The 20,100-nt window shown below is 41.3% G+C and overlaps 1 protein-coding gene across 12 annotated transcripts in view; it reads right to left on the bottom strand.

The window, feature by feature from the left end:
- The window catches only part of PTPN13 (protein tyrosine phosphatase non-receptor type 13), a 186,549-nt gene that overhangs the window by 70,032 nt on the left and 96,417 nt on the right, over positions 1-20,100 (bottom strand). For all 12 annotated transcript variants that reach the window (XR_012158461.2, XM_073340606.2, XM_073340603.2 and 9 more), the window contains exons 8-9: positions 5,706-5,801; positions 1,553-1,652 (exon numbers count right to left, since the gene is read on the bottom strand). Coding sequence is in view for 11 of the 12 variants with exons in the window: in XM_073340606.2 (XP_073196707.2) it covers positions 1,553-1,652; positions 5,706-5,801 (196 nt within the window). In the remaining variant the exon portion in view is untranslated. The remainder of the gene's footprint in view (positions 1-1,552; positions 1,653-5,705; positions 5,802-20,100) is intronic.

The following is a 20,100-nucleotide window of genomic DNA, read 5'->3' as shown; positions in this document are numbered from 1 at the left end:
CTACAATGATCAACACCCCCCACAACACACCTTTCAAGATGTCTGTCATAACATGTGGGGTACCTCATCCAGTTCACGAAATGCCCCAACAACTATGTGGGTGAAACCAGATAGTCACTATGCTCTCGAATGAACTCACACAGGAAAACAACAAAAGACAAAAACACCCTATCATCTGTGGGTGAACACTTCTCACAGAGCGATCACTCTATGGTCATGTCTACACTTCACTTTCATTGTTAAAATTTTCATCGCTCAGGGGTGTGGGAAAAACACCTCCCTGAACGACAAAAGTTGTAACGATAAAAAGCGCTGGTGTGGACAGAGCTTTGTCGGTGGGAGACGCTCTCACAGAGACGAAGCTGCTGCCCCTTGTTGGGGGTGGTTTTATTTTGTCGCCGGGAGAGCTCTCTCCCAGTGACAAAGAGCGACTACACTGCGTACCTTACTACGGTGTGGCCGCAGTGGCACAGCTGCGCTGTTGTGAGGTGCGCAGCGTAGGCATAGCCTGTAGCTGACCTATGAGTCCTCCTCCTCAAAGGAAACCTGCACCACACTTTCACAAGATGGGCCTGAGAGCTTAAAGTCTTAACTTTGCTAGACACTAAAAACCATGGACTCAGTGGACACTGGATTTATGTCTTATTACAACAATCTATTACCTAAAAACAGCCCCCCAAAAAAACTCCTTTCCCCCCTATGACTGAAGGGGTGTTAAGAGGCCTCTTCGCCTTGAATGGTCCTTTGAAATATGTGTTAACTAATTATGCTAAACAATCAGTTCCAGCTTGTGTTTAGCTGTGACATTCTGAGTGCCTTTCCCAGACCTGAAGAAGAGCTCTGTGTAAGCTCGAAAGCTTGTCTCTCTCACCAACATAAGTTGGTCCAATAAAAGATATTACCTTATCCACCTTGTCTTAGGAAGAAACAGTGTCCACTCTACAGTATGATACATTCTGGTGACTGTACACCATGGATAAAATTGCCCTACCCGTCAGTTTAAAATTATGCTTAGTGTTACTTGTACAGACAATGAACAATAGCTTATAGTCATCTGTGTGCTGTCTGCAGTAAATATCCTGTATGGCCCTTTGACTCATTTAGCAGTCATATTATAATAAGGGCATGATCCAAAAATGGACAATTTTGATTCAGTCATTCAGTGTGTCGATATTTTCAATAATCCTCTTTTTAAAAAAGCATGTTTGAAGTAAAAAATGAATACTATACCTCCTAGCAGAAGATATTACCTGAGCCTCTGATAATTAAGACAATAATTTAGGGCCCAACCCAACTTCCATTAATCAGATTCTTACTTGCCATGATTACATGACTACCAGGATGTGTCATGAGACTTCTACTGGAAGCAATACCCACTGCTGAAATGCTGCCACCTCTAGAGTGGAATAAGGCACATGATTTACTACTACTTGCAACACTAAATGGAAGTTTAGGACAGACAGTGAAATAAATGATTTGACTGCAACTAAAGAATAATAACTGTGAGAGAGAGAGCAAGGACTGTAAAATATCATGATTTCACGCAGTTTACCTTGACCTTAGAGGATGAACTTGACTGGATGGAGAGATATCATCAGCTCCTGGTAAAGCAGTACCAGAGTCATCTCTCTTTAAACCCTCATTTCTTGTCACTTGCACATAAAAAGGAAACACAGATAAATTAATACCTGAATGGGCTAGAAACCATGTAAAGGTAATCCTACCTAAAATTCAAGGATTTATCAGACACATGAGATTACTTAGAAAGGATCAGTTTCATATGCACTGCACAATGGCATTATACAGTATTAGAGAAATTGGCGTTGGGAAGTCAATTTCAGTTTTCAAAGAGATCCTGTTGTTTTCCCTCTGATGAGAGCTGCATAATCCTTTGAAGAAACACGTTTGCAAGGGGTTTAAAATACCAAATTGTTAATATACTTCTGTAACTTCAAATGTTTCATTGTCAGCTGAGGCTTCAGACATCTGAATACGAAGAGGCAAAACCGATCTATAGAAAGTTATGTGCCCGGAATAGTTTCACAGCAGCTGGTTAAGATTATCTGACTCAGAACAAGGGAGTTAAACATCACTATCTTGTGGAACTTCCACTTTTTATTTTTGCCTCGATTCTTCTCCCTCTCCATGGTTTATGAAATACTGGATTCTCCTTTTTGACAACAGAAGTCCTATTTATTAATGTGATCTCCATGAGAAAGTCAATATTTACTTATAGTAACATCAGAGATACTGCAGTTAGGGCACAATTCTGCAAGATGCAGAGACCTCTATTTTTAACTCCCACTGTCCTCAACAAGAGGGGATGGCCCAAACCTGTCACTTTGTGGGAAGTACTCAGCAGCTTGCAGAATGTATTTCCTAAGGATATGAAAACAGCAGCAGCATTCTCAGATATGCGTCACTGATTACTGCTGTGTCATCTAAGTGGTTCCCAAACCTTATTGGTTCACATGTCCACTTCTTAAAAAATTGATGTTTAAAGTACCACATACAAATTTCTGTGTGTGTCCCCATTTGTTTTAGGTCTTAATAGACTTAAATACTTCCAGACTCCACAGTAAAATAAAGGCCCAAGAAAGCCTAACGTGTTTGATTATAACTACGGCTAGCCAGAAAACAAGAATTCCATTTTGTGAAAAACTTTGGAGGTGTCCATATGTTTTTGTTCTGTTGTGGAACAAAACCAAGACCTTTTGGAACAGAAAGAGAGAGACCACCCCAGAACAGCGAGTAGCTTGGTGCTTAGCACTTGTACCTGTGACATAGTAGACCCAGGTGAGTACCCTAATCACAGAGGTATTTCTCTGTATTTCTCTCTCTGGTTTTGACTAGAAATTCCATCCCAGGCCTGAGAAACCTTCCCTACAAAAAATTAATCAAAAGTAATACGTTTCTGCAGAAAGTTTTGGTTCCGATGAATCAGTATTTCCCAACAAAAAAGTTTCAAAAAAGTTCCCGACCAGCTCTAATTAGAACATCCTTTTTATACATCTCAGGTTTTTTGACAGGGTATGAAAAAGAAACACAATGAAGCAGCCATTATTATGTACGATTTGTTAACTCAAATTACAAGAAACATTTATGATGTCCTGTCATATTTTGGTGTGTGCTACTGAACTATGTCAATGGTTTGAGTCTGTAACTTGTCTAATTTAAATTGGAAGTTCCTGTTAATTCTGATCTGGATTATGGCTGAACGGGAGCTAGAGTTCACATTGTTTGCCTTTACAAAATTTAAATCAATACAAAACATTCAGAGTAGTTATTAGGGAAGTGGGGGGCAGAGTGGCATTAATGAGAAGGGGGTCTGTGGGTAAAAGGGCAGGGGGCTCTGGCATGGTGCATCCAAAAGAGAGAAAGGGGACTCCCGGGGAGAGGGCTCTGGTACGTGTGTGTGTGTATAAAAAAAGGAAGGAGGCTCAGAGGTGGAAGAGCATGTGTGTGCGTGCGGTATGTGTGTGTGTAAAAAGGGAAGGGAGCTCAGGGGGGAAGGGCATGTGCGTGCGTGCGGGGTGTGTGTGTGTGTGTGTGTGTGTGTAAAAAAGGGAAGGGAGCTCAGGGGGGAAAGTACGGAGGCAGGGGAGTGATGGCTGGAAGAGGGGGCTTCTGCTCCAGGAGGCCTCTTGCTCCTCAGCTGCTCTGCCCCCTCCTCCTACAATGCTCGGCAAATTTCATAAGGGCTCCCCTGCTGTGAGAAATCTCAAATTGCAGCCAGCTGGCCACTCTACTGCTGAAGAGCCAGGCTTTCATCCACAAGCCCCAATCAACCACCGACATTCCCACCTTCCCTGTGAAGACAAGAGGGAATTTCCCATGAGCTTCCATCTCCCAGCCCTGCAGGGGCCAGACTGCAACTTCTGAAGGGCAGGAAGTGTAGGTAGCTGCCTGTGTAGGGGCCCTTCCCTCTCAGCGCTGAGGTTGCAGGTTTCGTAGCCACTCTGAACTCGCCCTGTGTATGACCATCTTTTTGGACAAGAGGAGCTCCGGTGGCACAATAAGAAACTTCACGAGTTAGCCTCACTAGCTTGACCTGTGTGACTCAGGGAAAGCTGGAGGCTAGGCCAAGTAGAAAGCCAGCCAGCTGCACACCAGATGAGAAGACAGCACCCATCTGCACAGCCACACTGCACAACACACTACTAAAGAAAATTACTTTGTTGGCATGGTCAGCAAGTATTACTCATCATTATAGCTGAAAGCAGGCATTTTCTGGTGAGTTGCAGTGGGTGCATGGACTGTGTGTTTGAAACGGATAGGGGTCTGTTTGTTTGTTTATTTGAAGAGATTTTGGCATACCACTTCCAACAAGCTCACATATCACCAGTGGTACATGTATCACAATCGGGAACCTTTGATCTAAGTACATTAAAGTCTTCTCCATTTTTCCCAAAGATTGGAAAACATAACAGTAGTTACAAGGAGCAACATATTTGCAGATGTAGCCATTATGGCCAGAATGCAATTCTCATTTCAAATGACATCAGTGGAGATATAATTACATGCACTGAGATTCAGTCACCATACAGTTCTCAGATGAGATGGAAATGCATTTACCAAACCGTTTGTCTATAATTTTCCAATTATAATATCCCAGAACTGAAATGCATTCACCTTTAGGAGTTTATGCAATCACAGCAAGTGATTTGCTCTCTCAAGGTTTTGCAAATTTATTTTCTCTCTCTTCCAATTGTCTTGAAGTAAATACCTTTGTTGTTCTTTGTAATACTAACGCAGACAGAACAAAAAGTCAAACTGGTAAATGACTAATTACCAGTAAAATATTAACGGTTTCAAGTGAAAAACTTTGTGCTGTGCTGGCTATTTTATGTAATTCCCTGTAATTCTGACCATATCATCCCATTTTCTAAGCCTTTTTCACTGGCTTTTGCTCTCCTTCCACAGTTTGGTCAAGCTCTTTGCCCTTACCTTCAAAGCTCTGTACAGGTCTATACTGTTACTTCTCTGCTTCAATTCACTCTACACCCTTCTTGCTCTCTGTGCTACTCCATTTCCTCTCTCTCCTGCATGCTCCTTTTGTCTACTCTTGCATTCCTGTCTTTTCATTAGCTCAGAACATCTTCTCTCATCTTGTGCATAGAAAAGCCTTCCGCACTCTCTGGACACTAACCACTTTCCCTTCACTTCAACACTAGCCTCTGAAAGTCCCCGCTTTCACAAAACTTCCCTAAAATTAAAACCTCCACCAATGCCTCCATACAGTTGTCTGGTATCACACATCTATCTGAGTCACAATATAAACTCAGTGGGCCAAAATCACAGAAGAATTTAGCCTCATGTCTTTCATAGAGGGCTATATATAGTTATGGCTATGTATAGCTATAAATACTACTGCTACTACTGCTGAAAATTCAGAGGATATGACCAGTCTTATTTACAGCAAACATTGTAATAAAATGTTAATTATTTCCACCACTTCCTGTTGATTTCCCTTACGCATCTCCAATATTCCAGATCCAAACCTATATTAAACAGACTACAAATCATGCTGAACTATGTAAGATGATCTCATATAATTACATCTTCATACTGTTCTCAATTACCAGATTTTCTAGTGTAGGTTTTTGTTTTCTGCATACTCATCGGATTTTCTTTTAAATCTTCCGTGTGTGCACTTGTTTACTTTCTTTTGAGTTGGTCTTTATTTTATTTTTCACAGGTCTTACCTTGTCTGCAATCTGGCTCAGAAGAAGTAACAGATGGACTTTCACTGGAGGTACTATAGACGTCGCTGTAGTAAGATCTGTACCTTCTCAACGGTTCTAAAAGTTGAAGGCAAAGTGTTAGGAAAGCAAAGGAACAACAATTCTTAGGCAAAATCAAATGTGAACGGGTATTTTAAGCGACCCCCTCAGAACGTCTAAACATTTCTGTGGCCACAGTTTTAAAACATAAAAACAGTCCCTGAATATTGTGCTGCCCCATCCTGCCTGAATATCCTCCTTGATCCTGCACACTGTTCAGTCTCCCTTACTTCCTTCTAATCTCTCAGCAGACCCACCTCTTTCCAAACTCCCTTCTACAATGACTCTCACAGTAAACTTATCACTGTTAGTTCAACTAAAGCCAAAGCTTTGTTACACAGCTGGACAGTACTGAGTACAATGGAGCCTTGATGCTTTTTGGAGGGAGGGGGACTCAAACCTTTTCGTAATAAAAATAAAATACGTATTGAAGCTGTGGCAGAGTGGGATATGATACTATGTACTCTATTTTACACTACATGCGGAAATACTGGCACTAATGCTTCCCTAGTCTGGTCTTGTCCTGCATCCCAGGCAGCTGCCCTGGGCCCGAGACAGGTTTTTATTTTTTACATCATGTTGAAGGACCATCACAGAGCAATCTGGGGTTCTCTCTTTGAACGAACCAACTACTGGCCCACCCATGACATAATGGTCCTTCAACATGAAATCTCACGAGGGACATGAAGGAAAAGGATGACTGGTGGATCAGGAGCTTCTCAGTTTGAGTACATGGCACAGAAAAGGGTGTATTTCACAGCAGGGTCTGATCTGTGCAGGGAGCCAACCATCATGAGACACAAGAAAGAGGGCTGGAGGGATGCTGCCCAGCCTAAAACACAGAAAAATTTCAGACTTGTAAACAAGGTGAGCTCACACTAGAAGAGGATGGGCCTCAGGACTTCGTCAGTTTCAATTCTCTGTAACTCTGCAATGCTTTAAGAGTAAAGTGAGTGAAATTATGAAATTCCTTCACTAAGCCTGTGTTCCTTGCGTTCCTGCTACACACCTTGTCTCTGAAGGGGTTAAACAAGTAAGCCCAGAGTGACCACTGCCTAGGCAGGACTGAGGGAGCATATGGAAGCACCTGCTGGGGCTCAGGAGGTCTCAGGGCTTGTCTACACCACAAACGCTACAGCAGCATAGCTATCACACTGCAGCTATGCCAGTGTAATGCCATCATGTAGACACTTGCGACAGCAATGGAAGGGGTTTTTCCATTGCTGCAGTTAATCCACCCCTTCAAAAGGCAGGTTGATGGAAGGATTCTTCTGGCGACCTAGTACTGACTACACCAGGGCTTAGGTTAGCTCAGTTACATCTCTCAGGGTGTGAATTTTTCACACCCTTGAGCAATGTAGCTAGGTTGACTTAAGTTTTAGATGTAGACCAGGCCTCAGACACAGCTGACTGTGTTTCTAAGACAGTGGCATCCCATGGCCAAAGGAAGGGCACCAGATAAGAGGTCTGAGCTTGACAGTGTGCCTTAGAGCCCCAAAACTAGAGCTGGTTTTGAGGCACATGGGAAACATAATGAGTTGGCTTGGAGGCTCAAGGGACCCAGTAACTGGGTCCAGGCACAACAGACTGATGACTATCTGGTGGGGTAACTGGGCCAGTTTGTAAAAATTATATTAATTTACTGTGTCAATTATTAAAACTAATAACAAATACATAATATAATAAAAAATAAAAGAGCCCACGAGGCATATTCTTGCAATACAGTTTTCATCCTATTTTATGTAAATCTATCTCCCTTATGTTCCACCCTCAAGCTTGATGTCATCTCTTCCTGCATCACGTCATGTAATATCTAACCAACTCTAAAATCCTCAGTGCAAGAGCCATATCCTAATTTTCCTCTGTAAAGGGCAATGAAGACTACTAATGTTTTTATTAATACGAATATAAAATATTATTTAAATTACCAGTAAATGAATTTGTGTGTAGAACCACAATTTTGTAAAGCAGCACAGACTTATAGCCTTTCAGAACCAATATAACACTAACGTTACATCTTTATAGTGGTATTTTCCCTGTGGTGACACAACGGGTTTGTAATCACATGCTATTTCTGATTTTCCTTCAACAGTGTTCAGAATAAGTTTACTTTTTTTAGCATAAACCATGACTGATCTAGACTTACATCGCTCATCTTTGCCTTACTCTCATATTGAAGTGTGCTCCAGCAAAGCTCAAATAGTTTCTCTGATTGAAAGCTAAATAAATAAAATCTTCCTAGTTCCAATGGCTTGGCATAAGGGCTGTAGGGAGGATGGTATGAAGAACTGAGAAGGGTAGTCAGTTAATACTAGTTCAGACTGATTTAAACACATACATCAGGCTTAAAGAAAAGATTCTACTTCCTTAGCCCAAATGTCAAACATTTACTTTTTTCTCAAAAAAGTTACCTGCCCTCAATTTAATACCAACTCCTTAAAGAGAGACAGTACACAAGCCTTTTTAGTCTTTTTTCAAAAGGACAGAGCAACTCAGTTTATGCCAGCTGGTTGCCTGAATATGAAAAAAAAAAAAAGGGTTTAAGAAGATAGCTAAATGTTACTGATTGTAATATACAGCAATTTCACATATCGTAACCAATTATAGCATCACCCCTAGCTCATGTCAAGCAACGGATACCAAGACAGAAAATTACCGAGTTTTCTGCCACAATAGTTTGCAAGGAGTGGATCTAGTGTTTCAGATACAATAACTGTTATACATAGTCCTGTAGCATTATAAGATTCAAAGGGACACTGGGTCAGGTAGTGTTGCCCCAATATGTTGACTGTGTTTTAAAAACAAATTTCACTAAACTCTAACATACCAATATTCCTGTTGGGAAGGCTTCCTGCAATTGAGAACAACAACTAAAATAAATCTGTGAAAATATTTCTTATTTGTATATACAACATTCTCATCAGTATTTGCTACACAAGCACTGCTGCATTGAATGCATGAGAACCAGAAAGGGAAAGAGACTAGTTTGCAAGGTAAGTGAAATGTAGGGCTTTACTGCTGACTTAGCCTGTTAGAAGGTGTTAAAACTCAGCAGCAAACTAGCAGGCAAGCTCCTCAGCCACGGAAGATAGAATAAAGCTCCAACCACCATTCGGTGTAGGTCTCTTTCTTCAAGGCTGGTTTTATTAACAAGATATGTAAAAAGCTCCAAATAATGCCAGCACTGTGTGAGAGCGGGCATTCCACCAGCTGGCAAGGGAAACTCTTTCCCCACAGGCCCCAGCCCCTGGTGCACAGGGAGCCTGCCACGGTTGGGGAGGGTCATGTTAAGGCAGGATGGGGAGTAGCTGGAGAGTGCTGCTCTTTGGCTATACCCAGCTGGCATATGGTCCCTGGGTCCAGGGCAGGGAATCAGACCTGCCCGTGGTTAGGTCTCAGCTTCATTTCCCCCTCTGCTGGGTTGTTCTGAGTGGCTGTATGTTGGGAGGGATCCCATCTTTGCTAGGGACTCCCCTAGGCTCAGGCAAAGCCATTTGGGCTCCTATCCTGTTCTCCATGGGGCTCCTATAGCCAGAATTACTCTCCCACTCCTCCCTCTGCAACGTAGCATGCGGGCAGACCAGCAGTGAGGAAGCTGCTAAGCAGTTGCAGAAGAGAGGAACAGCAGCTTCTTCCAGCACTGCCAGCTCACACCAGAGCTGTTCCGGGGGCAGTAGGTGAAGCAGTGATGGGAAGCAGCTGGGTAGCCTGCATCTCTTGTCACCTCCCTATGGTGAAAGGACTGATTCAGATGCTTCAGTTTGAGGCATCATCAAGGGTCATAGACTGGACTCCTCTACACTGTAAATTTGCTTACACTACAGTATAATACTGTATATTGCATCTACTATATTATTAATACTGGGCAAAATCATGAAATCTTTTTCTCAAGGCAAAATCATGAAGTCTTTTTACTCGGGCAAAATTCCCATTGACTTCAATAGACCACATTTGGATTTAACTTGGCAGTGGAATGAGAGTTTTGCCTGAATAAGTAAAAAAACCAGAGTTTCCCAACTCTCACAATATTCAAGCCTCACCTCCTGGCATCATCTGATTGATTATGTGGGAATCTTAGCTTTCATTTTAAAAATGAAAGCAAGTTTCCAAGGACTGTACTCCACAGACCACTCAGACTAGAAAGTCTTAACACCATGTCCCTCCGAAAGGCTCAAAACCAGAAACAATAGAAAGAACCCAAAGTTTATTATTTTTGAAAATATCATGATTTTGGGGGTTCCGACTTGTGAGTTTTGAATGCCTGTAGTTAAAAATGTTGAAATATTGAACAGGGATTTCTGGATTAAGCCCACTCTGCAGTAATATTCACATGTTACACAAATTATTACACTACCCATTATATTGTTTCTTGTATAAACTAATGCAATATTGTAATGTTTAGATTTCAGTGTTGTAACTAGGGTGGAGTCTCCTAATAACCATAATGTCTCAATCATTTAACATCTTAGTAGATCCACCTTGAATTAAAATGTCTTATAAACAGAACTGGTGAGCTGTTAATTAAACTGTAAATTACAATGAGGAGCAGCCACAATCTAGCAGTGAACAAAGTATTATGGCTCGCAAGCCAGTGCACATGGTTTGCACTTTTTCAAGCTGCCTGTCAAAATCAGGAAAGCACAACCTTACAGCAAAGCACTTAACACTAACAGGACACACCACGTACCCAAGGCAAGATATGCAAGCCCAGACAAGTAACACACAGAAAGGCTCATCCCAGCCAACTGCACAACAGAAATCAAAGACCCACATTTAGCCTAGAATTTTGTCATCCTGAACACATGACTCAAATTACAGAGATACAGGTTTTCAAATGCAGTATTACAAAAATTACTGGCTTTACAAAGCATAGAGAGAAGGAGAGGAGGAGGAAGAGAATGAGAGATGGGGGAGTTAAACAAGTATTGCAGAGGGATTTTTTTTTTAAGAAAGATGGCTAAACCATTTCAAAAGACTATTATTTAATAGGAAAAAACCCAATACTGTGAGTTCTGACCATTTTTCCCTTTAAAGGGACATAGCCAACTTAAATATGGCCCACATTAAAATGGTATACAAAAACCCAAGCTTTTATAAAGCTTAAGGTCGTTAGAATGGTTTCCATATTTTTTTTTTAAAAAAAATATTTCAGTGAAAGCATTGCAGTGTCTGGAGCCCAAATACTGAAAGTTAAATTGGGCTATAAAGAAAAGCAAGACCAACTTCCCTGGATTTTCACTGTTCAAATCAACAAAAATGCAAAAAAAAAAAAAAAAAAAAAAACCCAAAGAACATGAAGTGACAAATAAGTCAGATTTTAAAGAGTCATTAAGAAATCCTGTGATTTAAAATTATGGTATTTTTTTCCCTCTGTGAGAAGCCAATTTACAAAATCTTTGTGGAATTCTTTATGTAAGTGAATGAAACATTATCTCCAACATATAAAATCATTTTATTTTTCCACTCTTCAGCCACTAAAATATAATTCTTGAACACTGGTCTAACTCAAAAGTTCAACCCTCTCCATATTGGACATACCAATCGTGACAATCCATTTTACCAGCACTAACTTTTTAAAACCATACTTAAGCATGAGGATTACACGTGCAGTTGTGAGATGTCTGAACAGAGCCTTTTTGGCTGTTACACAGAAACAATACATTACATTACTCACTTATAGCAAACTCAGATCTCCTGCTAACTAAACCTGTGTACAATAGGGCAAGTAACTAAGGTATTGGAAGACAAAATATGTATGTCATTGCCTTTCTAAGATTAGTTCATAAAAGTATCCAACTGTTTAGTCTATAGCTGATTGGTGTTGACATTTTTATGGGGAACCCCCCAGACAATTCATGAACATTTTTTATTCCAACCCCAGCCACCTTTCTGACCAGCTCCAGATTAGACCAGAGGTCCCCACTGTACAGTCTATGGCGCTCTGGTGGTCCACAGTGCACTTGCTGAGAGCTGTCTGGACACATGGGGCTTCTTCTCCTTGTTTCAAGCTGCTACACCACCTTAAAAGACATCTTAAAGAGAGATTTAAAATGTTCCTAACATCACTCTTCCATTTCCTGTAGTTGCTCCGGGGATGTTATGCAAACACAGACTGGATAAATCAGGTGGGTCTTCAGGATCAGAAATGGAATGACATTAGTTTCTGAGATAGTTATATTGAAACTCTGTATTGAACTGTGTAATTCAAGAATACCAGATTAAGGCCATTACAATGGACAGTGTAACTACTTTGCACATTTTGAAAGAAAACAGAAACGCAAAGGTATATAAACCGGGGATGGGCCCAGAAACGAAACCTGAGATCCAACCTCTCTCTTCTTCATTATCTGAATGGGAATCTGAATTTTGCAGCTCACACCAACCTGTAAAACACATCTTTAAAAATTAGCAACGATGCAAGTACTATTTCTCATTAATATCCTCACTGCGCATGTGAATGATTGACATACATGACAAAACCCTTGCTTCAACTTTCACATTGTGTGTTTCAACTTCTGCATCACCCCCATTCCAACACTGCACCTAAAACTGCAACTCTCAAGGGCAACCTAGTAAAAAGATTGTTATGTGATGAGTCTATTTCATTAACAAGGTGAGGTTCACGCTCCTGCATGAAAACATTTCAGTTGCACAACTCATCAGCTCAGACATTTATTCAGCCATGTAAGAGGACTGTAGCATTAATGCTGCAGTCTCACTGAATACTTAGCCTGGATTCTTGTTTTCATTGCAAATGCCAAACATTCAAAAGCTTAGCGAGAGTAATAAGAGCAAAATATCTTGATATTAGGTACAAATGAGCAACTAGTAATTCTGGTGTGAAATAGGTTCACTTAAGTACTCCTTATTTACTTATCCACATTAAAGGAAACCAGTTTTATCCAATTCTCCTCCCAACAGTGAGGAGTAGAGCCAGAGGAATGTGGATTGGTGCTTTGGCTTTTGGGAGGCAGAGCGCTGCTCCAACTGAGCTGCTATTCTCTTACTACAGAAGCAGAGCACAGAAGAAGCAAGCCCACCTGAATGCAGTATTGCTAATTGCAAATAATAAACAAATTTGAGTTGGACCACAAAAATCATGAGACTGGCTTAAAAATCACGAGATTTAAGCTCATGAAAGCTTATGCTCAAATAAATTGGTTAGTCTCTAAGGTGCCACAAGTCCTCCTTTTCCTTTTGCGAATACAGACTAACACGGCTGTTACTCTGAAACCTTAAAAAATCTGGATTCTTCTCATTTGCCTTCTGGGTTTCGAGCCTTTATGGGTCATGTTCTTCCAGCTCTTCTCTACAGTCAGGATAGTTAGAAACTTTCATGTTATAAAAAGTAAGCGGTGCTATCACATCACTCCAGAAGCTGGGGCTTTAAGAAAAAAATCCTGTGTCACAAGACTTGCAACAAAATTGTGAGAGCTGGCAGTAGTCTGTGTGAAAGCAGCCTGAGAGAGATTCCAACACCATGGAAAATATCAGAGGGGCCGCGGAAGTGGTTTACTAGTTAATGGGTGAAAGCCTAAGGTATCATAAAAAGTTTTGTTTTACTGTGGTAAGCTGAGAGGGGGAAATGGTGGTGGAGCCAGGGGACAGACTGAAAATAAGGGAAAGGTGTAATGCAAGAGAGCAGAATGAATGGCAGAACAAGAGGGGCAGGGGGAAGGACAGAGAAGAGAACTGAGGAACACAGTGAGAGGAGGAAGAGACAAGAGATCAGACTCCTAGCTATACAACATGTTGTCAGTCACACCTAGTGGTTGTTTCAAGAAGACACTGAAAAGCACAAAGGGAGGGCCAGATCAACTGGGATAAAGGTAGAAAAACTGAAAATAAAAGAAAGAGGGAAGAACTGAAGATGGCTGTTGGGATTCTTTAGCATTCAAATGCTTCCAGATTGCACATTTAATAAAAACTTTAATAAAAACTATGGGATGTTTTCTTAACCTTCCTGGCCTCTTCACACCTGGATTCAGCAAGATCAACTTCTGCCATTCATAATGACAGGTTTCAGAGTAACAGCCGTGTTAATCTGTATTCGCAAAAAGAAAAGGAGTACTTGTGGCACCTTAGAGACTAACCAATTTATTTGAGCATAAGCTTTTGTGAGCTACAGCTCACTTCATCGGATGCATCCGATGAAGTGAGCTGTAGCTCACGAAAGCTTATGCTCAAATAAATTGGTTAGTCTCTAAGGTGCCACAAGTACTCCTTTTCTTTCTGCCATTCAGGATCCCTCCCCTGTGTCTTCCCTGCTTCCCCATTGCATTCACAGCATGCTACAACACCAGTGCTTATCTATACTTCCCTACTTTTGTGCCACAAGATCCCTTCAGTGCATAAGCATGCAGATTCCTGGCACCCCCTCTGCATCCCATTTAAAACATGAGCTTAGTACTCCAGAATTTTGAAGACCACCATGTCAATACTGCTGAGAGAGACATGCATATCAATCACAGCAATAAAGCAGTTTAATTTTTATCATGTTTACCCTTGAAAATGGTAATTAAACACAGCAAAAAGTCATAAACACATAAAAGGATGGGGGAGGGTACAAATAGACTAACACGGAAACATCACCAAACTGCAGCATGCTATACTGCCAGACCCAATCAGGGGCAGGCCTGGGATCTAAAAACCAAAGTCAGCTTTACAGCTCTGTGTCTTTCAGAAGATACCATCAGTTTCATAGTTAAGAAGGTAGAGAAAGTGAGGGGTGGGGAGGAATGCACAATGCTAACCATGCTCTTTGAACAGCAAGCAGTGCTTGCAAAATGTACAGGGTAAATGACATTTCCCACTCTGTATGATGACGCTTGCCTGCAGGTGCCAAGCAACTGCCGCCAAGTTTCCAGAGAACAACAAAACTAATTATTTGCTTTGGAAAGACAAATTTACTGCTCAGCTGCATAATGTATTATAACTTCACAACTGGAAATCCCATGACTGCTCTGAGATCACAAAAAGAAAGGTACAAACTGCAACACACTAAAAGATGTCCCAACACTTGAGAAACAGCAGACATACATGGACAATGAATATGGACATTGCAAACATCTCCTTTCCATCTCCTCACTGTCTGCCAGCCTCTGTGCTGTTGAGGAGGATGAAAAACTTGGGGAAGGAGAATATCAAGCTGGAGCAGAGGGAAACAATCCCATAGTTGGGACGCTCCTTCCAGATGATGTCACGGAATCCTTGCACACTGAGGATACCTCTCCAGGGGAGAGGAGAGGACCCCTTTTATTAGGAAGAGACGGGTAACAGCAATGGGGGATATGGTAACTAGAAATACAGGGTCTGTAACGACTGGGAGAACCACATGGTGAAATGCCTGCTAGGGGCAAATGTTGCGGACCTCTTGAGACATGTAGACAGACTTACGCACAGTGATGTGGTTGTGGTTCATGTAGGCACCAATGATAGAGGGAAAATTAGGGAAAGATCCTGGAGGCCAAATTTAGGTGGCTAGGTAAGAGATTGAAGTCCAGGACCCCTAAGGTAGCATGAAATGAAATGCTACTGAAATGCTTCCAGTTCCACATGCAGGGCCAGTTAGACAGACAGAGCTGTAGGGTCTCAGTGAATAGATGAGATGATGGTTTACAGAGGAAGGATTTAGGTTTATCAGGAACTGGGGACCTTTTGGGAAAGGAGAAGCCTATACAAGAAGGATGCGTTCCACCTAAACCAAAATGGAACCAGATTGCTGGAATGTAAAATTGAAAAGAGGCTCAAATTACGTGTATATGCCAAATTAAAAAAAACAAAAAAGCAGTAGGAGGACCAAAAAAATGCCACCATGGCTAAATAACAAGTAAAAGAGGTGGTTAGAGACAAAAAGACATCTTGTAAAAACTGGAAGTCAAATACTACTGAGGAAAATAGAAAGGAACATAAACTCTAAAGGAGTAACAGTCTCAAGTTGCAATGGGGGGAGGTTTAGGTTGGATATTAGGAAAAACTTTTTCACTAGGAGGGTGGTGAAACACTGGAATGCGTTACCTAGGGAGGTGGTGGAATCTCCTTCCTTAGATATTTTTAAGGTCAGGCTTGACAAAGCCCTGGCTGGGATGATTTAGTTGGGGATCGGTCCTGTTTTGAGCAGGGGGTTGGACTAGATGACCTTGAGGTCCCTTCCAACCCTGATATTCTAGGATTCTAGCAAGTCAAGTGTAAAAGTATAATTTGGCAGGGCCAAAAAGAATCTGAAGAGCAACAGCAAAAGACAAAAAATAAATAGCAATTTTTTTTTAAGTACATCAGAAGCAGGAAGCCTGCCAAATAATCAGTGGGCCACTGGATAACTGAGGTGCTAAAGAAGCACTCAATGAAGACAAGGCTGTTGCAGAGAAGCTAACTGAATTCTCTGCATTGGGCTTCACTGCAGTCGATGTGAAGGAGATTCCCACACCTGAGCCATTCCTTTTAGATGACAAATCTGAGGAACTGTCCCAGATTGAGGTGTCAAGAGAGGTAGTTTTTGGAACAAACCAATTAATTAAACAGCACAAGTCACCAGGACCACATGGTATTTATCCAAGTGTTCTGAACGAACTTGGATATGGAACTGCAGAACTACTACTTGTGATATGTAACCTATCGCTTAAATCAGCCACTGTAACAGATGGGCTGTGGATAGCTAATGTAACACCAATTTTTTTAAAAGGGCTCCAGTGGCAATGCTGGCAATTACAGGCTGGTGAGTCTAATTTCAGCAAATTAGTTGAAACTACAGCAAACAACAACTATCAGACAAACAGATGAAGACGATATGTTGGGGGTAGAGTCAAAATGGCTTTTTTAAAGGGAAATCATGCCTCACCAATCTATGAAAATTCTTTGAGGGGGCCAATAAACATGTGGATAAGGGTGATCCAGTGGATATATATTTGAACTTTCACAAAGCCTTTGACAAGGTCCCTCACCAAAAGCTCTTAAGCAAATAGGCAATGATGGGATAAGATGGAAGGTCCTCTTATGGACCAGTAACTGGTTAAAAGACAGGAGACAAAGCATGAGAATAAATGGTTTCACAATGGAGAGAGATAACTAGTGGGGTTTCCTGAGGGTCCATACGGGACAAATGCTTTCAATATATTTGTGAATGATCTGAAAAAAGGGGTAAACAGTGAGATGGCAAAGTTTGCAGACAATACAAGACTACTCAAGATAGTTAAGTCCAAAGCTGACTGTGAAGAGTTACAAAAGCAATCTCACAAAACTGGGTGACTGGGTATCAAAATGGCAGATGAAATTCTATATTGATAAAGGCAAAGTAATGCACATTGGAAAACATAATTCCAACTTTACATACAAAATGATGGGGTCTAAATTATCTGTCACCACTCAAGAAAGATCATGGAATCATTGTGACTAGGTCTCTGTAAACATCTCCTCAATGTGCAGTGGCAGTCAAAAACGTGAACAGAATGTTAGGAGCCATTAGGAAACGGATAGATAATAAGCCAGAAAACATCGTAATGCCACTATACAAATCCATGGTACACCCACACCTTGAATATGGTGTGTTTTTAGTGTTCATAATTGGATCATGTATACTTGAATTCAGAGAAGATTCCCCCACCATCTTCCAGCTAAGCACCTTGACAATCAACAACTACCTAAATTTTCATTAGAATAGAGAAATTAAATGACCTTATATCTGAGCTGAACACAATACTACAAGTTAATGAACTAAGCACCTAGCATGAGTTATCCTTAACAAGTTTATGAAGTTAAACTTGAAACATTCCGTTTCAAAACCCAACTGCGTATTTTAATGTAATGCAGCTTATGTGGTTTGCAGCTTTTTGCAAGCTGCTGTATTACAGTGCTGCTATAATTAAGGTCACGTCAGCCTTTCCACTATAAGCCCTATTTTTCAGGAGTTTGTAATTTGGTTGTCAAATGGGTTTTGAGTTAAAACTTTGAACACCAGATCCTATGAGTGGAAACATTTAAAAAAAAAAAAACACATTCAACCCTTTAAGTTACATGAACAACACTAAAGTTTGTCAGCTTAACTCAAAATAAGATAGATTTAAAAATAAGATGTGGCTTTTTGTCTTCTTAAAGTTCCTTTGTGATGCAAAAAGAAAATTATATTCAGCACAGTTTACTTTGCACTAAGATCTAATGCCTTTTTGTAATTTGAAAAAAACAAACAAAGAAAAGCAGAGATTTATTGACCTGTATATGTAGTAACGGGGATGGACTAAGGACAGCTGGGACCTTGAGTAAACAACATTTCAAATCCCCCCCCTCCCCAAAACAGGCCTTGCAAATAGACACTTCTTTCCAGCCAGGACAGTACTATAGTTCTAGCTCTTGGCCAGCATCAAGGACCTGTTCCGTCGTGCTAAATGCCCTCATTATTGAGATACCCTTTCCTCCCCATAACCTCTTCCTCTAGAGGCGGAACATCATCATTTTCCAGCAGCCCTTTCCCTCAGATCACTCTGGGTCAGGTGTGAAGATGTGATGATCTGATCTGGGGAGGAGAGAGGACACTGCACTCCTTTTCTCATGCTTTCTTCTTTCCAGGCAGTTCCTTCCTAAGCGGAGATCAGCCTCCCACCTGTCAGCTGTGTGCTGTTCCGTGGGAAAGAGTCAGACAGCCTCCTATGAGGTGCTGACCTAAGCCATTGCTATCTGCTTCTAAAGGATGGATAACAGATTCTACCTGAGCTTCCTAGGGGGATCAGTAACTTCACCTACGCACTTCCCCTGAACGACCTCAAAATGCTGCGCCTGCATTTAGGTTCATGTACCCATTTCAAGTGCACTCCAAAAATATTACCACCATATTTGGAAGGTGTAAACCATCTGCCTAGCAAAGAGAGATTTTAAAAGTGGTTGACAGTGGTAGTGTACTACATAACCTACTTGCATGTGATTACGTTCACCTCTTCAATAGAGTAAGCAAGTAAAAGACACAAATCCAGCACTCACTCTCTCCAACCCCTAAACTCCTGTCATACATTTTAAGGGTCTAACCCGGGGTGGCCAACCTGTGGCTCCGGAGTCGCATGCGGCTCTTCATAGGTTAATATGCGGCTCCTTGCATAGGCCCTGACTCCGGGGCTGGAGCTATAGATTTTAACTGTGGGGTGCTCACTGCTCAACCCTTACTCTGCCCCAGGTCCTGCCCCCACTCCACCCCTTCCCCTGAGCCTGCCATGCCCTTGCTTCCCCACCCCCTGCCCACCAGAGCCTCCTGGGCATCACATAACAGCTGATCACGGTGAGTGGGAGGTGTAGGGAGGGAGCAGGAGGCATTGATTGGTGGGGCTGCCAGCTGGCAGGAGGTGCTGCAGGTTGGAGTAGGGGGAGCTGACAGGCTGGGGGGAGGGGGGCTGCTGACGTATTACTGAGGCTCTTTGGCAATGTACATTGATAAATTCTGGCTCCTTCTCAGGCTCAGGTTGGCCACCCCGGTCTAACCTATTTTAACAAGAGGCAAGATACAGTATGATATAGCAAGAAACATGGAGAGAAAAAGAGGAACGGAGGAAATGAAAAGAGGTAGACATAGTTCATATTTTATGAAATGTTTGCTTCATACAAAATAAGTCAGAGAAGAGTGTGTAACATTCAACAGACTTCTTGTGCAAGTTATAAACACAGATGAAGTGTGCCTCTAAAAACCCTTCACACTCCAACTTGATAAAAAATATTCCTCACAGAAAACCAGTGAAGAGCAGGTTTTATTGAGAGTTCATATTTAAAACAAGATTTTAGTCCAGTCATTCGTGAATAACGGACACACACAAAAAACAGAACAGTTTAAAAAAAACGAAAAGCCATATTTTTGAAGACTTGTCTCTCAAAATAGCTTCTCTAAAAATTCTGCAACACCCAAAAGCAAAGCTCTCCTTTGGCCAAGGACTACATGTGATAAATCAATGCATAATGACGTTTATTTCACAATTCTTTTTAAGGAGAATGTAAAATGTACATGTCACAAGTCAGGTCTTTGCTGGAAACTGGCTTACAACCTGTTCTATCAAATAGCTATTGCGAATTCATAATGATGGTAATGAGTCATTAAGTATTGTCTACACCCTCTCAAAGTAAATTTGCCATTCAACTGCACTGACTAGGAAGCCAGAGCATCTGTTATCCCTAACTGCACTTTCACCCTTTCCTTACAGGAATCTAGTAGTTTCATACACTGGAATCATCTCAAAAGCTTTCAGGGCATGGACCTACAAGATTTTCTTCAGAATCGCTAAACTGTCTGAATGGGAATGATAAATTCTTGCTCATCAGTTGGATTGTCTGTCTTTGGTTTTGCTGTTGT

This window comes from Lepidochelys kempii, chromosome 4, assembly GCF_965140285.1.
Source record: "Lepidochelys kempii isolate rLepKem1 chromosome 4, rLepKem1.hap1, whole genome shotgun sequence".
Classification (NCBI taxonomy): domain Eukaryota; kingdom Metazoa; phylum Chordata; order Testudines; family Cheloniidae; genus Lepidochelys; species Lepidochelys kempii.
The sequence above is the reverse complement of the archived record's forward strand: the minus strand, read 5'-3'. Positions and strand labels throughout refer to the sequence as shown.